Genomic DNA, 16,898 nt, shown 5'->3' with positions numbered 1-16,898 from the left:
TTCTGCTTCCTATGTCGCTCTAAGCGTACGTGGTACGCTTAGAGTGACGTCACTGTAAACAATCATGGCTGCCATCTTGTGGCCAAAAAGTAAACTACATCTAAATGTTAAATAAAAATAAAAATACACATATATTTACAAAAAAAATACAATTTCAATCCCACCCTCCCAAAAATACCCACATAAAATGTTTAATTAAAAAAAAAAAAAAACATTACAATTAAAAAAAAAAAAAAAAAAACACAAATATTTACCTAAGGGTCTAAACTTTTTAAATATCTATGTAAAGATGAAATATTTCTTTTTTTTTTATTATAAGCTTGTAAATAGTGATGAATGCAAAACGGAAAAAATGCACTTTTATTTCCAAATAAAATATTGTCGCCATACATTGTGATAGGGACATAATTTAAATGGTGTAATAAACGGGACAAATGGGCATATACAATACGTGGGTTTTAATTATGGAGGCATGTATTATTTTAAAACTATAATTGCCGAAAAGTGAGAAATAATGATTTGTTTCCGTTTTCTTCTTATTCTTCCTTTTAAAATGCATTTACAGTAAAGTGGCTCTTAGTAAAATGTACCCCCCAAAGAAAGCCTAATTGGTGGCGGAAAAAACAAGACATAGATCAGTTCATTGTGATAAGTAGTAATAAAGTTATAGGCTAATGAATGGGAGGTGAACATTGTTCGGATGCATGAAGCGAAAAACGACTGAATGCGAACTGGTTAAACTGCAAATATTAGGGAATGATGCAATGTTATTAAAAAAAACAAAAAAAAAAAACGTTGTATAACTGAAAATAAAAATATGAGACTTTTCTTTGCTACAAATGCTCCATTCATTATCCCTACTACACACACAATTCATTATATCATACGTTTATTTTCACTTCAGGCTTGCTTTCAGTTCTGTGCCTTGTGTGGCTTTTAACTTTTGAAAGTTTTCTACAAATAAACTTAATTCTTGATTAAAAAAAAAAAAAAACAAACAAAAAAAAAAACCACAGTCAGCTCTTACTTGTGGGCGATGGTTGTGAGTCGCTCATCATTGACCGCTCTGCGCACCTCTGCGCGATGCCGCTCTGTGGAAATACTGAGCGGAAAGGGTATATTTTGCAGGCTACATAAAAACAGCACACAAACAGTACACACACACAAAATGTTATACTTAACAGCAGTATGCTGCTACATAGACGTCTTTGTGACTAGTTGCTATTAGAGACTGTGACATGATTTACATACTGTCCTTGACTTGTAATACCTATACTGTCTGTCCTTGTATTGTTTTCTGTGTGTCTGTTAACCCTTAAACAGCCAATTTATTTAAAGGGACTCCGAGCTCCAAAAAAAAAGGAAAGTTGTACTCACCATGGGCTTTCTCCAGCCCAGTGCTGGTCGGGAGGTCCCACGCCGGCGTCCTGGCTCCTCTCCTTCTCCCCGCTCCGGAATGGCTGGCAGGCCGCAGCCCGGGCGACACTCTCCCGAGTGTCGGGCTGCTTCTTCCGCATATGACGCGGATTACGTCACACGCCGGCCGCTTCGCGTCATCATGGCGGCCGGCGTGAAAGTACTGCGCATGCGCGCTTTGTTCGCGCATGCGCAGTACTTTCACGCCGGCCGCCATGACGACGCGAGGCGGCCGGCGTGTGACGTAATCCGCGTCATATGCGGAAGAAGCAGCCCGACACTCGGGAGAGTGTCGCCCGGGCTGCGGCCTGCCAGCCATTCCGGAGCGGGGAGAAGGAGAGGAGCCAGGACGCCGGCGTGGGACCTCCCGACCAGCACTGGGCTGGAGAAAGCCCATGGTGAGTACAACTTTCCTTTTTTTTTGGAGCTCGGAGTCCCTTTAAAGGCTTGAGGGCTCGTTCCCACTATTGCGAATCTGCATGCGTCCAACGCATGCAGATCCGCACATGTAATGCAAGTGGATGGGCCTGTTTCCACTGTAGCGTTGTTGAGGTGCGTTTTTTTCAGCGGTAAAAAAAACGCACAAAAGAGCCAACGATTTCGCCTGCGTCGGGAATCCGTGCGAATCGCCGCTAATGTATTTAATAGTAAAAACGCATGCGTTTGTTACATGCGTTTTTACCCGCGATTTCGCACCTTTTTCAATTTTATTTTGCCCTGGCAGTGTCATGGTTAATTTCGCATGGCACCCTGCCATGCGAAATCGCAGGTAAAAACGCATGCGGAAACGCATCCGCATGCGTTTTTACAAGCGTCGGAATGCGGCCGAAATCACGTCGCAACAGTGGAAACAAGCCCTGAGAGTGCTCCAGGCCAGTTTATTTTAGCACTTTTTTATTTTCTTATTGGTTACATTTTCCTGCTTCTAATTAGCACCGCTGTAATGTGTATTTTTGGCCACTTGGCACTAGGGGGCAGTGTGAGACAATAACAGAGGACTTCTGCTTTCAGTTTCTATATTCTCTGCTAGTAGAGAGAGATCAAAGTATTCCAAGAATTTACAGCACAATGAGTTCTGCCGGGCTGAGGTCAAAAGCAGAGCACTTATCTCACACGAGATAAGTATCGAACCTGCAGGTGGGTTTATGTGTACCTGAGATGGGGTAAAATAAAAAATGTATACATACCTGAAGCTTCCTCCAGCCCCCTCCGGCCTGATTGCTCCTAAGCCTTCGTCAGCAGCCTCCGCAACTGGTCCCGGTAAGTCAGTGGAGACGCAGTCTGTTTGTGCACGCACCCGTGGCCTGGAGCATGACAGGGGCTCACACGAGGCCGGGTCGCACATGCACAGCATGCCCAGGGCTGGAGGACTTTCCGGGGTAATTTGCGGAGGCTGCAGGTGATCGGGCCGGAGGGGGCTGGGAGAAGCCCCGGGTATGTATACATTTTGTATTTCGTCCCATTTCAGGTTTATTTTAAGCAACTGCCAAATCCAATTCCTATAAAGTGTGAGCTCATTTGGGCAAATAAAAATGGATTCTGATATTCTGCATGCAGATTTTTAGAATGGAGGAGGCTCCTCCTCGTTAGTGTGTGGTTAAAGTCTACCGGTATTAGTTCATTAATATAATTAAAGGCGACAAACCTTAGTACTTTGGAGAGTTCCCCCAAAAGATCCTTCTTTTCTTTGCTGAGGTCCCCCTGCGCACGCAAGGCGCTGATAACCCCCGCGTACGCCTCCAGCTCTGCAGAGACCAAACACATAGAAAATATGAAACTACCGTAGAAATACAAAAAAAGCAGTGTTCTCCCCAGGCTCTTTTAGCCGGGTGCTCCACCTGGCTAGTTTTGATGAGCACCCTGCTGTCTTTGGCTCATCTCCTCCTATGCTGTAAGCAGAGTTGCTCACAGAAGCACTGACCCTGCATTCTCTCATCTTGCCCCACCCGGCTACTTTTTCATGCCACCCGGCTGGAAAAAAATTCTGGGGAGAACAGTGAAGAGGATCATGAGATATGCCGGCCAACTCTAGTGAGACATAGCACTTGGGACTCTTTCACACTAACTCCGAACCGTTGCAACGGACAATATGCTTATGGAACTTTAATATCGACCATGTTGGGTTTCGACTCAGTAACGTGTGCATTTCCAGTGGCGGTGAAGCATATTTTTATGGTACGGTATGCTTCACTGTAAAGTTACACTGTGCAGTGTGACTTCTCAGGCAGTGGTGTAACCTGCACAGTGTGGAAGGACCCTTAAAGAGGAACCTTACTAAAAGCTAGCAGTAGAAAAGAAAAAATAAAATCAATACATTGCAAAGTGAGAAATCAAAAAAATGGAACATCTATCGATGATTGATACAGGTCAGGTAATGCGTACATGTTTGATCCAAAATGAGACTGCGGGTCATCACTCTGTACTGCTACCAGACATGGGAAAAAACAAAACACAAACAAACAGCACCAACTGCCATTAACTATAAACACACCCTCTAACAATGTAAAAAAAAGTGATACTGCTTGCTTTGCAGTTGGAAACAGACGTTATTTCCCACAATGCAATGAGGTTCACAGACAGGAAACGGTCAGGACCTTAGTCATGACATCACACAGTGGGAGGGGTTTTACCCAGAGCTGTGGAGTCGGAGTCAAGGAGTCGGAGCAATTTTGGGTACCTGGAGTCTGAGTTTGAGTCGGTGGTTTCAAAAACTGAGGAGTCTTGAGTTGGATGATTTTTATACCAAATCCTTAGTTCTGGCAAGACTAATTAGACTAAGGATTCGGAGTCGAGGAGTCGATGTCGGACCCATTTTGGGTACCTGGAGTCGGTGGTTTCACAAACTGAGGAGTCGGAGGATTTGTGTACTGACTCCACAGCCCTGGTTTCACCACAATATCAGCCACACAGACCCCCATAATGATCTATTGGAGATAAGGTAAAGATTTCTCATGGGAAAGGGGGTATCAGCTACTGATTGGGATGAAGGTCAATCCTGGGTTACAGTTACTGAAATAGCTATCTATGGTCTTCACTGACTCAACGTTCAAACCTACATCAAGGATTTTCCTGATATCTTCAGGTAGATGCGGTGAACAATCGACGTATACCACATATGAATTGATTACCACCCTGCGTCAATATTAGATCAACAAATATCGGTTTCAGAACCTCTTTATTTGCAACATGTGAATAATATCCCAATCTGTAAATCTACAGAGATGCTTAAAAATACCAATCTCATGGTCTAATGTGCACATGCGCAGTTCACTAAGACTTAGAACCTTGCTACAGGAGCGTGATGAAGGAGGCGGGACAGTGCATGCGCAGTGGTGCACGACTTAAGTCATGGACTTTACCGAGCGGCACAGCGGATCAACGAAGGAGAGCAGGCGTACAGCGAGGAACCGTCAGGACTATGGGGGCTGGAAGAAGCTCCAGGTAATAAAAAGGACACCAACTATGACCTGGGTATCCTTTAATGCATAATGTGTGGAATATGTCAGTTTACAATGCACAAAGTTTTCTGCATGGCACAAACAAAAAGTTTTGCTTAATCCACTTTTTAAAACTTGGCTGCCTGTGTTGGCAAAGCCAACTACCTGCGTGAAGGCCAGAGGTAACTTAAGGTGGCCATACACTGCTCGATTTGCCATCAGATTCGACCAACAGATAGATCCCTCTCTGATCGAATCTGATCAGAGAAGGATCGTATGGCCTCCTTTACTGCAAACAGATTGTGAATCGATTTCAGCCTGAAACCGATCATAATCTGTGGAGCTGCCGCATACATTACCTGTTCTGGCCGGCGCGAGTCCCCTGGTCCCCGCTGTCTTCTTCTCCGCTCCGGGCTCCAGACCGTTCCTGCAGCTACTAAACTTCCTGTCCAGGGGAACTTTAAACAGTAGAGGGCGCTCTACTGTTTAAAGTTCCCCTGGACAGGAAGTTCAGTAGCTGCAGGAATGGTCCGGAGCGGAGAAGAAGACAGCGGGGACCAGGGGAGTCGCGCCGGCCGGAACAGGTAATGTATACCCGCTGTATTGCGTCGGTCGTCGGGCATTCGAACGCCGCTATCGACGCACTCCCAACCTGTCAGCGATCGAGAAAAATCTTCCGCACGGACGGATCGACGGGAACGGAAATCGATCGTTCTGTCAGCGGTGTGCGTGGCGATTTCACAGCCGATTCGATCACAGTGATCGAATCGGCCATATATCGGCGGGAAAATCGTTAGGTGTATGGGCCCCTTTAGACTAAACAAGAGTGTGAAAGCCATCTAAAATTCCTCCTCTTATCCTATCACCACCCACAGGAGGTAGTCGGGGAGGAGCAGCTGGGAGGGGCATCAGCCAGTCTTTATTTTGATCATAAAGTTGACTCCACCTCCTCATTGTGCTGCACAGGATACCCAAGCCAAACTGGTACTGGTATATGTGAAGATGTGTGAGGATGAATTCTGAGGCTTACCACTCATCCCGTGCACTCCTGTGAGTCGCTGACCTTTAACCCGGTGGTACTCGGCTGCGCATGTGCAGTATGTCAGATCCACCTTCCATCCTTGTGACCACTCTCCCAAGCTCTTGCACTTTCAATGGGCTCGCTCCTGTCCAGAGCCCAGTACAAGGGGAGGGGGGGGGGGGGGGGGAGTCATACATACTTTGAGTACCTCTGGGTTTTAGGTCAGCAACTCAGCCAAGTCAAGGATGATACCAGGGACTTTTTCAGAGGAACGGAGCATTGCGGGAGGAATGGTAAGCCTCTATGCTCATCTTGACATCTCTATAGCCTCCATTCATACATAACAGTTTGTCTGTGTCCTTTAAAGGGGAACTTCAGCCTAAACAAACATACTGTCATTAAGTTACATTAGTTATGTTAATTAGGATAGGTAATATAATCTCTTACCCAACCCGTTTTAAAAGAACAGGCAAATGTTTGTGATTCATGGGGGCTGTCATCTTTGTCATGGGGGCTGCCATCTTTTTGGTTGAAAGGAGGTGACAGGGAGCATAAGACACAGTTCCAACTGTCCTGTGTCCTGATCATCCCTTCCAGCTGCGCACGCTAGGCTTCAAATGTCAAATTCAAAATGTAAAAAAAAAAAAAAAAAAAATATATGCACCAAAACAGCAGAACGAGAACAACATCATCAGAAATCCCATCATGCTTTGCACAGCATTAGGAGAAAAATGCCCGGGCAGTTTTCTTCTGTGCAGCTAAAAATGAGGCTTGTATAAGAGAAACAAAGTTCTGATGCTGTGAAACAGTTAAAGAAACACCAAGCCTTTTCAGTTCTGCTGAGTCAATTTTTAGTCTGGAGGTTCACTTTAAGAATGAAAAGAATGATACACTATCCAATTGTGACTGGCCAATGAATGGCTAATTTTATCATCTTGAGTTCTGAAAATGATTGCAGTGCTGGTTATAACATAACCCTCATTCTATTCAGCACAGAGAAATAAAGAAAGCGCCACTTGCTAGTTTACTAGAAGCCCTGATGTGCTATATAAGCCACACAGATACAAACCAGAAAAGCATCAAATACACATTAGTTAAAGTGTACCTGAGACGTAAAGATATAAAAGTTTTATACATACCTGGGGCTTCCTCCAGCCCTCTCCGCACCGATCGCTCCCACGCCGTCTTCCTGGTAGAAGCCCTGTTAGCATGGCCAGTCGGGGCGCACTCTGCATGCACGGCCCAGCCATGTGCCCCTATGGCGCAGAAAGCTCCCAGTTGCAGGAGAGACGGAGTGCACGCGCAGACGAAACTGCGCCTGCACTGACTACCCAGGCTGACGGGGCTTCTACCGGTACCAGCGAGGAAGACGGCGTGGGAGCAAAATTGGTGCGGAGAGGGCTGGAGGAAGCCCCAGGTATGTATAAAATTCAAGGCTGTAGAGTCGGTACAAAAATCATCCGACTCCTCAGTTTATGAAACCACCAACTCCGGGTACCCAAAATTGCTTCGACTCTGCCGAGCGGATCTGCCAAAACTACCTTATCAGCAGAACGGCCGCCCCGTGGCAGGTCTGACGGCCAGACGTTTTCGGGAATCTGGCGTGTACAACACGTAAACGGAACCAGAGACGAAGCACCCTCATGTATTTTACCATATATATCAGTGGGAACATTAGAGAAACCACCTACTCTGCTTCCTGTTTCATTCTGCACTGCACAGCTTGTTTCTTATCAGCCCTGATAAAATCCCTGACTGAGCATTCAGTCTGGCTTTGCTCAGGAATATTTATAGCTCAGTCTGTGTTTTCTGGTGTCTTTTCAAGTCCAAGTCTGCCTTCTGCTGGCTCTGCTCAGGAATCATTATAGCTGAGTCATTATAGCAAAACCAGACTGAATGCTCAGTCGGGATTTTATCAGGTCTGATAAGAAACAAGCTGTGCAGTGCAGAATGAAACAGAGAGCAGGGTAGGTGTTTTCTCTAACGTTCCCACTGATATATATTGTAAAATACATGAGGGTGCTTAGTCTCTGGTTGTCTTTAAGGATGGTCATTGTGATGCAAATAATCCCAAATTGATACAGGATTATGCAAATTGTTTCGAAATTTACGCAGCTTGACAACCAATCAAATCCCCCTGGTGAGATTCAAGTAACATCAAACTGCAGTCTGGCCTAACACACAATGAAAAGTTGTCTCCTGCTACTGATTGCCCACGTACAGTAGCTATACTAATGGCATCCATATAAATATCACAGCTCCTCCATGAAGTTACAGATTGCCCAGCAAGCTCGTGGTGAACTACAACTCCCAGGCCAGGAGTGTGTAATGCTGGGAATACACGGCTCGATTATGAGCCATTTGGATGGCTCGATAGATAATTTCCGACATGTCCGATCTCGCGCCCAATCGTTTCTGCGCTCGATTCAGCTTGGAGGAAAAATGGGAACAATTTTAAAAACCAAGCGGAAGATAAGTGAATCACCTGCAGAATCAAGCACAAAAAACAATCAGGCGCAGAATCGAGCGGCAAAAATCGACCAGTGTATTCCCAGCATAAGGGGCTACAAAGGACCAAAAAAGGCCTCTCATTAAAATGTTATGCAAAACAAAAAAGTTTGCCTTCTTAAAACAGAAGTTATTTGTGATTATTCAGGTTGGAGTGAGCATAGGAGGTCTCCCACAATGCAACACTGCTGAACATGCAAATCCTCCTTTGTTGTCCCCGGTAGCTAAACACACCTCCAGAACCGCTGGAATGCACTGATGAGGACCAACCAGTCTGAACAGTCTGTATGCATGTTGGATTATTGTGGCTCTGTACACTTATCAAGCTGACATATCATTACATTCCAGCGGTTCTGGAGGTGTGGCTAGCTTACAGGGACAACAAAGGAGGATTTGCATATTCAGCAGTGATGCATTGTGGGAGACATCATATGCTCACTCCAACCTGAAAAACCGCAAGTTCCTCCATGAAGTCACAGCTGACAGCAGACAGTGCATGGTTGCCTCACATCCTGTTCACACACAGGCTCACATCAGAGAGGAAAAAAAAAAATTATTGCTAGGAATTTATATACATTTGCAGATCTAGTCATTTTATGTGAGCAGGTGTCCCACAAGCCTGCAGATTGCTCTTTAGTGATTGGACGATCTGAAGAACCACGTCTGTGACAACACGGTGGGGCAGCCTGAAGAGGGACAGGGGTACAGGGAAGAGCAATGTGCCCGGTCGCTGCAATCCTGCTATGTGGATCTCTTGGCGACACATCGGTGCTGCTGTACACTAGAGTCTCAGCAGAGACAGCACTGACTGGCTGATAACCCCCTGGCTTGTGTACCCGGCTTAAAAAGGTGAGAGGGACATGGAGGCTGCCATATTTATTTCCATTTAAACAATACCAGTTGCCTGGCTACCCAGCTGGTCCTCTGCCACTTACCACTTTCAGCCATAGACCCTGAACAAGCATATGCAGATCAGATGTTTCTGATATTCTGACAAGATTAGCTTGTTTTTGGTGGTATTCAGACACTACTACAAATAAGCAGGGTTCCCAGGCAACTGGTATTGCTTAAAGTGAACCCGAGGTGAGTGATATGGAGGCTGCCATATTTATTTCCTTTTAAACACCTGATCTTCTTCATGCTTGTTCAGGGGCTATGGTTGAAAGTATTAGAGGCAGAGGATCAGCAGGGCTGCCAGGCAACTGGTATTGCTTAAAAGGGAATAAATATGGCAGCCTCCATATTCTTCTCACTACAGTTCTCCTTTAAAGTGAACCCGAGGTGAGAAGTATATGGGGGCTGCCAGATTTATTTCCTTTTAAGCAATACCAGTTTCCTGACAGCCCTGCTGATGTGTTTGGTTGTAATAATGTCTGAATTACACCAGAAACAAGCATGCGGCTAATCTTGTCAGAAACACCTGATCTGCTGCATGCTTGTTCAGGGTCTATGGCTGGAAGTATTAGAGGCAGAAGATCAGCAGGGCTGCCAGGCAACTGGTATTGCTTAGAAGGGAATAAATAAGGCAGCCTCCATATCAAGCTCACCTCGGGTTCACTTTATAGTGAACCAGAGACGAAGCACCCTCATGTATTTTACCATATAGATCAGTGGGAACATTAGAGAAAACACCTACCATGCTTTCTGTTTCATTCTTCGCTGCTCAGCCTGCTTCTCATCAGCCCTGATAAAATCCCAGATTGAGCATTCATTCTGGCTTTGCTATAATGACTCAGCTATAATGATTCCTGAGCAGAGCCAGCAGGGGGCAGGCTTGGACTTGAAAAGACATGAGAGAACACAGACTGAGCTATAAATATTCCTGAGCAAAGCCAGACTGAATGCTCAGTCGGGGATTTTATCAGGGCTGATAACAAGCAGGCTGAGCAGTGAAAATGAGACAGAGAGCAGGGTAGGTGTTTTCTCTAATGTTCCCACTGATCTATAAGGTAAAATACATAAGGGTGCTTAGTCTCTGGTTCCTTTTAAGGCCGCTTGTTCCTCCCGGTCTCCCTGGGTGGCTCTGGTCCCCCGTAATTAAGCCCGAAAGCCTGGCAGAGTCACATTTTGTTGCATATGCGTGGATTGGCCAGGTGTGCTCCCTCCATCTCGCTCCTGTTCTGTGCTTGCGTAGGTGCAGAACGCTTCCAAGGACGGGAGTGCGATGGGGGAGCAAACCTGGCTGAGCATGTATGATGAAGCGCAACTTGGCCAGGCTTTTGGGCCCAGGGAAGGACCCACTCGAAGCAATTTTGTGTACCTGGAGTCGGTGGCTTCAATAAACTGAGGAGTCGGATGATTTTTGAACCAAATCCATCGCCTTTGTAAAAATTAGACTAAGGAGTCGGAGTCATTTTGGGTACCTGGAGTCAGTGGTTTCATAAACTGAGGAGTCTGATTATTTTTGTACTAAGTCCACAGCTTTGGATAGGCGAGCGCCCTTAAAAGGAACCTAAACTGAGAAGGATATGGATTTTTCCTTTTAAAATAATACCAGTTGCCTGACTCTCCTGCTGATCCTGTGTCTCTAATACTTTCAGCCACAGCCCCTGAACAAGCATGCAGATCAGGTGCTCGGACTGAAGTCAGACTAGATTAGCTGCATGCTTGTTTCAGGTGTGCGATTCAGCCACTACTGCAGCTAAAGAGATCAGCTGGACTGCCAGGCAACTGGTATTATTTAACAGGAAATATCCATATTCCTCTCAGTTTAGGTTCCCTTTAAAGCGGAATATAACCCTGCATTTCAACTTTGCTCTAAAACATTATTTACAGCATATTATATGCAAAAAGCATTTTTTTTACTAGACCAGCATTGGAAGGGTTAAACACACAGGTTGGTTCCAGGAGAGATATGCAGAAGTACAGATTGTTACATTCTATCTAGTTATATGTATCTATTGAGAAATGTTACACACTCTTTAGCTGTCCTCCAAGCTCCTTCTCAGTCAGAGAGATGAGTCACATGCCACACTTAGATACATTTATGTAAACAAAATGTACCTATGTCAGCTTCCGATGCTTCTGCAGAAATCTCCAGGAACTTTAAAGCTGTGTGTAACCCTTCCAATGCTGGTCTAGTAAAAAAAAAAAATGCTGGTTGCATATAATATACTGTAAATAATGTTTTAGAGCAAAGTTGAAATGCAGGGTTTTATTCCGCTTTAAAGAGAACCTGTACTGAGTAAAATTATTTAAAATAAACACATGATGTAACTTCAAATGAACATTACATAGTCACCTTGCCATCAGTTCCTCTCAGAAGCTCACCATTTTCTTCTTACAGTGATCCCTTCCAGTTCTGACAACATTTTGTCAGAACTGAAATATATCAGTTGCTATCAGTTACAGCTGAGAGGAGAACTGATGTGTCCATGTTTCCCTATGGCTCAAGTGGGCAATGTTACAGTTTAACAGTGTGCTGACCAGGAAGCTGTTATGGGGTAATAGCCATTTTCAAAATGGAGGACGGAGAATTCCATTGATCACAGTGGACAAACAGGACGCAGGAGAGGAAAAATAGATTGAGGAGTAGACTACACAGGAGGTAAGTATGACTTGTGTATGTTTATTTTGACTTTTAATGTTCAGTTCAGGTTTTCTTTAAGGAAGCCCCGGGTAAATATGGAACCTGAGACACTTCTCGTCTCAGCTGCTTTTTAAAAAGGAAATAAATATGGCAGCCTTCATATCACTCTCACCTAGGATTCACTTTCAAGACCAATGCACCTGTCAGCCAGAGGCTTCCTCCTATGTTTACCCAGCAAACAGAAGCTTATCTTCTCTCCATCCATCAAATGAAAATAGCCTGGGAAAGCCAGTACAGCTCCCTGTCAGCATAATCCTGTGATAAAGCTCCAGTGAACACTTTAACCATTGTGGGCCCAATTTTTCCATAAACAAGACTCTGTTCATAAAAGTTATGACATTCCGGCTAATCTGTTACTGCAATTCTGCTTACATTCAAACATGCTGAGTAGCTGTAACACGATCACTGGTGCATCACACAGGTCAGTCTCCCGTGCCACCTCTCCCAATCAGCAGGCAGGGACATGGCCAAGCTGCTATGCAACCTCCCTCCTGCTGGAGACAATGGAGGGAAACTCAGCAGGATCGATGTTCCCAGCAGCAGCAGATTCTAAAGCTATTTGTAAGGTGAAAGGAGCAGTATTGGTCATGGGACTATTGCTGCTCCCATCACATTAGAAGACAGCAGAAGTGAGAGCGATATTGGAGCCTGCCATATGCATTTCCTTTTAAACAATACCACTTGCCTGGCTGTCCTGCTGGTCTATTTGGCTGCAGTAGTGTCTGAATCACACACCAGAAACAAACATGCAGATCAGGTGTTCTGACTCAAGACTGCCGGATTAGCCACATGCCTGTTCCAGGTGTGTAATTCAGATGCTACCGATGCCAGGACTGCCAGGTAACTAGTGTTGGTTAAAAAGAAATATGGCAGACTTGGCGCAAGTCTCCTTTGGGAGACCAAGCAGGAATTCTCATAGGGAACAGTTCTCCAAATACAGCACAAAGTGCTGTGCCCAGTCTCTGAACCAAATCCATAGCCATAGATTGTGCAGGACAAAAACCGCAGAGCGTAACATAATGTGAAAACAAGACGAAGCCCTGAGGACAGATGCTGAGCACTTCCTGGCAGAGCTGTGGCTACGATTAGAGATGGACAATAGAATGCAAATATTACACAACATAATATAGGGTACAAGTCAATACAATATCCCTGCCTTGCAAGCAAGTTTAGTTTAATGTATACAGCTTGGAAATAGACAAATCAAAACGTCAGATGAATTTTACTGATTTATAAAGCACCAGCATGGCGCTGTACAAAGTTAGATCATTTTCATTGGCCCGGATCCATGCTGCATACAACCTGCAAGCAGGATGGAATTCTTAGCATCTCGCTGACCATCGCAAGCTACCATCTTCCCAAAGAGATTCAGCATGTGCCCCACCTGCTAAGCAGCATTTCAAGACTGGATTTTCAGCAGCAGCAGCAGCCTCAAACATCTCAGCACTCTGATTACAGAGCTACTAGCAGGGCTGTGGAGTCGGTACAAAAATCTTCTGACTCCAACTCCGACTCCTCAGTTTCTGAAACCATGACTCAGACTCCAACTCCAGGTGCCCAAAATTGCCCGACACCGACTCCAACTCCACAGCCCTGGCTACTAGAATGAGATTTCTGGATCTGTGATCGAGACTGGCTGAAAGGACAACTGTTACAAAAGGTATATGCAGGTTGCCATATTTATTTCCTTTTAAGCAATACCAGTTGCCTGGCTGCCCTGCTGATCCTGCCTCTAATACTTTTATCCATAGACCCTGAACAAGCATGCAGCAGATCAGGTGTTTCTGACATTATTGTCAGATCTGGCAAGATTAGCTGCATGCTTGTTTCTGGTGTGTGATTCAGACGCTACTGCAGCCAAATAGATTAGCAGGGGGGGGGGGCGGCGAGGCAACTGGTATTGTTTAAAAGTAAGTGAATATGGTAGCCTCCATAGTCTTCTCACTACATTTGTCCTTTATGGAAACTAGAGTGTGGAAGTGGGGACAGGTTCTCTTCGGCCAACTTCCTCTCCTCTGCACTGCAAAGTATCCCGCGCGCCCCCCTGCTGGCAGCAGCGCGCACGCGCGCGCGGCTCCCACTGTTTACCTTTTGACAAAAGGCAGAGCAGTGACGTCGCGCGAGGGGCGTGCCTGGCAGTCACCTCAGTGCACGCATGCGCAGTGGCCAGCTTGGGAAGTCGAGTAGAGGGAATAGCGGAGGGCCGCGCATGCGCAGTGTGCAGAAGCGCTCTAGCAGCTCAGGGAATGGAGGGATAGTTACCCAGCTTGCGGAGGATCCTCTTACACTCATCCCGGCTGAAGTCCAGCAGGGTGGGCCACACCACCGGCATCCTGTCCCGGCGTACTCTGCGCTCACACAGCCCTGCCGGGGGGAGGCATCACTCCGCTGCGGCTCCCCGGCCTGACAGGGTCACAACAGCGGCGTCCGGAGGGTCCGGCTCCCGGTCCTTCCCCCCCGGAGAGGTCTCCGCTCAGCCAGCGTACATCCGGCGGGTTTGACTGCAGCTCCCGCTGTCAAGATGGCGCGCCGGTGGCATTGCGCATGCGCGGACACGCCGGGAGATGCGCTCCCTGGCGCTGATTGGCTGAGGCGGTTCGGAGCCAGCAGGACTCGGGAGGAGGAGGAGAGCAGAGTACGGGGACCTGAGGACGGGAGCCGGCGAGGGACAAGCGGTGGGAACCACAGCGCCCCTAGGTGGTACTGCAGTACGGGAGGACCCGGCAATACAGCTCTGATAGGACTTCCATACACTAGCATACCTCCCAACTTTTTGAGATGAGAAAGAGGGACACTTAAGCCACACCCCTGATCACACCTCTAGACACGTATACCATAAAGATTTCAAAAGTAAACTATGCGGTTTTATAAATCAAACCACACTGGTCCTTTCTATCCTGGTGCATTTTCCTTCATATTAACATTTTAAAATAAGTAATATATAAATTTAAAGGATGGGAATAAAGTTTAGAGTCAATCAAACATATTTTTGTAGTAGAGAAATACAGCCGGTATATGGCTTATTCTGCTGCTGCACAAGTCCCGGCGGTGGTAAAGGGATTCTGTAGGGGCTTCCTGTGGATAAAAACCGCCACTTACCTGGGGCTTCTATCAGCCCCCTGTAGCAGTAATGTCCCACGCCGTCCTCTTCTGATCTGCCGATCCCCGCCGCCGGCCCCGGTCTAGCGCAGCACGCAGTCCGACTGCGGCTGTGTGGCCGTGCTCGCTCCCGCCCGCGTCATGCCCACGTCATCAGAAGCTTACTGCGCAGGCATAGTACAAGAAACCTTTGTACTGCGCCTGCACAGTAAGCTTCCGATGACGCGAATGGCAGCGCGCATTATTCAGCTATGACAGATGAATAATGCCCGGTGCCGGCGGCGGATTGGAGGACGGCGTGGGACATTACTGCTACAGGGGGCTGATAGAAGCCCCAGGTAAGTGGCGTTTTCTATCCACAGGAGGCCCCTACAGAACCTTCCACCTCCAGGTCCACATGAATGGTGGTGAATAATGTAATTCGTCTTCCAGCTATTGCTGGCCACCGAATTACAGTGTTTTAAAAGTAACTTCAGCTCCATCTGCTGACGGCGCCAAAGTTACTGACTGTGCGCTGCTATAGCCGTAATTCTTATTATGGTCTATGGGGGCACCAGCTGCAATCAAGTCTCCTGCGCTGCATTTGCAGTGTTCGATTCAAATGTATTTGGTTTTCTATTGCTGTTCTGTGTCACCCAGTGGTGACTGGGAATATGTCAGAGAGAGGGTAAAGCCTCCATACCTACCAACTTTTTTATTTAAAGGATATACAAGACGACAAAATCTAACGTTACTTACCTGGGCTTCTTCCAGCCCCTAGTAGTCTTGTGTGTCCCTTGCCGCAGGTCTTCCCCTGGGTTCTGCTGGCAGCCTCTGAAGGCTCGCAGACCCCAATGGGCTGCGTCTTCTGCGCAGAAGACGCCGATACTTCAGAGGCTGCCAGCGGGACCCGGGAGAAGGCCGGAACTGCGGCGAGGGACATACGTGACTTCTAGGGTCCGGGAGAAGCCCCAGGTAAGTAGAGATAGATTTATTTAGTGGCCTCGGATATCCTTTAACCTCCTTGGCGGTAACCCCGTGTGTGACACGGGGTAAGCCGCCGGAGGGTGCCGCTCAGGCCCTGCTGGGCCGATTTACATAATTTTTTTTTCAAACACGCAGCTAGCACTTTGCTAGCTGCGTGTTTGGTCTGATCGCCGCCGCCGATGCGCCGCTACCTGCCGCGATACAGGGCCCCCCCCCCCGCATACCCCTTGCACAGCCTGGCCAATCGGCGCCAGGCTGCGCTATGGGGTGGATCGGGATTCCCTGTGACGTCGGCGACGCCGATGACGTCACTTCGATCATTGCCATGGCGTCGGGGGAAGCCCTCAAGGAAATCCCGTTCAGAACGGGATTTCCTTATGGGCAAGCGGCGCCGGCGGCGATCGGACGCTACGGGGGGACGCTGCAGGGAGGGGGGAAGCATGTAGCTAGCGCTAGGCTAGCTACATGCTAAAAAAAAAAGTGAAGAAAAACCCTCCCGCGGCCACGCAGCCGCACATATCATACCGCCAGGGGGGTTAAAGGACCACTATCGCGAAAAAAAGTAGGCAGTTAAGATCTGACACAACCAACAGGTTTTCGGCTAGTCCATTTCCTCATGGGGGATTCTCAGGGTCTTCTTTGTTTTCAACAGCATTTCCTGAACAGCAGTTGCAAAGTCTAACTGCCAATGGTGTACAAATGAGTAGGGAGGCTGGCTGGTAACTTACTATTTTGGCAGTTAAACTGCTGTTCAGGAAATGCTGTTGAAAACAAAGAAAACCCTGAGAATCCTCCATGAGGAGATGTACTGGCGCAAAACCTGTCAGTTCTGTCAGATTTTAACTGCCTACTTTTTTCGCAA

General features: G+C 46.9%; 1 protein-coding gene across 1 annotated transcript in view; it reads right to left on the bottom strand.

The window, feature by feature from the left end:
- EMSY (EMSY transcriptional repressor, BRCA2 interacting) overlaps window positions 1–14,532 on the bottom strand; it is a 72,613-nt gene extending 58,081 nt beyond the window's left edge. The window contains exons 1-3 of the mRNA XM_068266656.1: window positions 14,234–14,532; window positions 3,062–3,161; window positions 1,028–1,102 (exon numbers count right to left, since the gene is read on the bottom strand). Coding sequence (XP_068122757.1) covers window positions 1,028–1,102; window positions 3,062–3,161; window positions 14,234–14,303 — 245 coding nt within the window. The 5' untranslated portion in view covers window positions 14,304–14,532. The remainder of the gene's footprint in view (window positions 1–1,027; window positions 1,103–3,061; window positions 3,162–14,233) is intronic.
- Window positions 14,533–16,898: the final 2,366 nt, after the last annotated feature.

The sequence above is a fragment of the Hyperolius riggenbachi genome, chromosome 2 (assembly GCF_040937935.1).
Source record: "Hyperolius riggenbachi isolate aHypRig1 chromosome 2, aHypRig1.pri, whole genome shotgun sequence".
Lineage (NCBI taxonomy): Eukaryota > Metazoa > Chordata > Amphibia > Anura > Hyperoliidae > Hyperolius > Hyperolius riggenbachi.
This window is presented reverse-complemented; position numbering and strand designations above follow the sequence as displayed.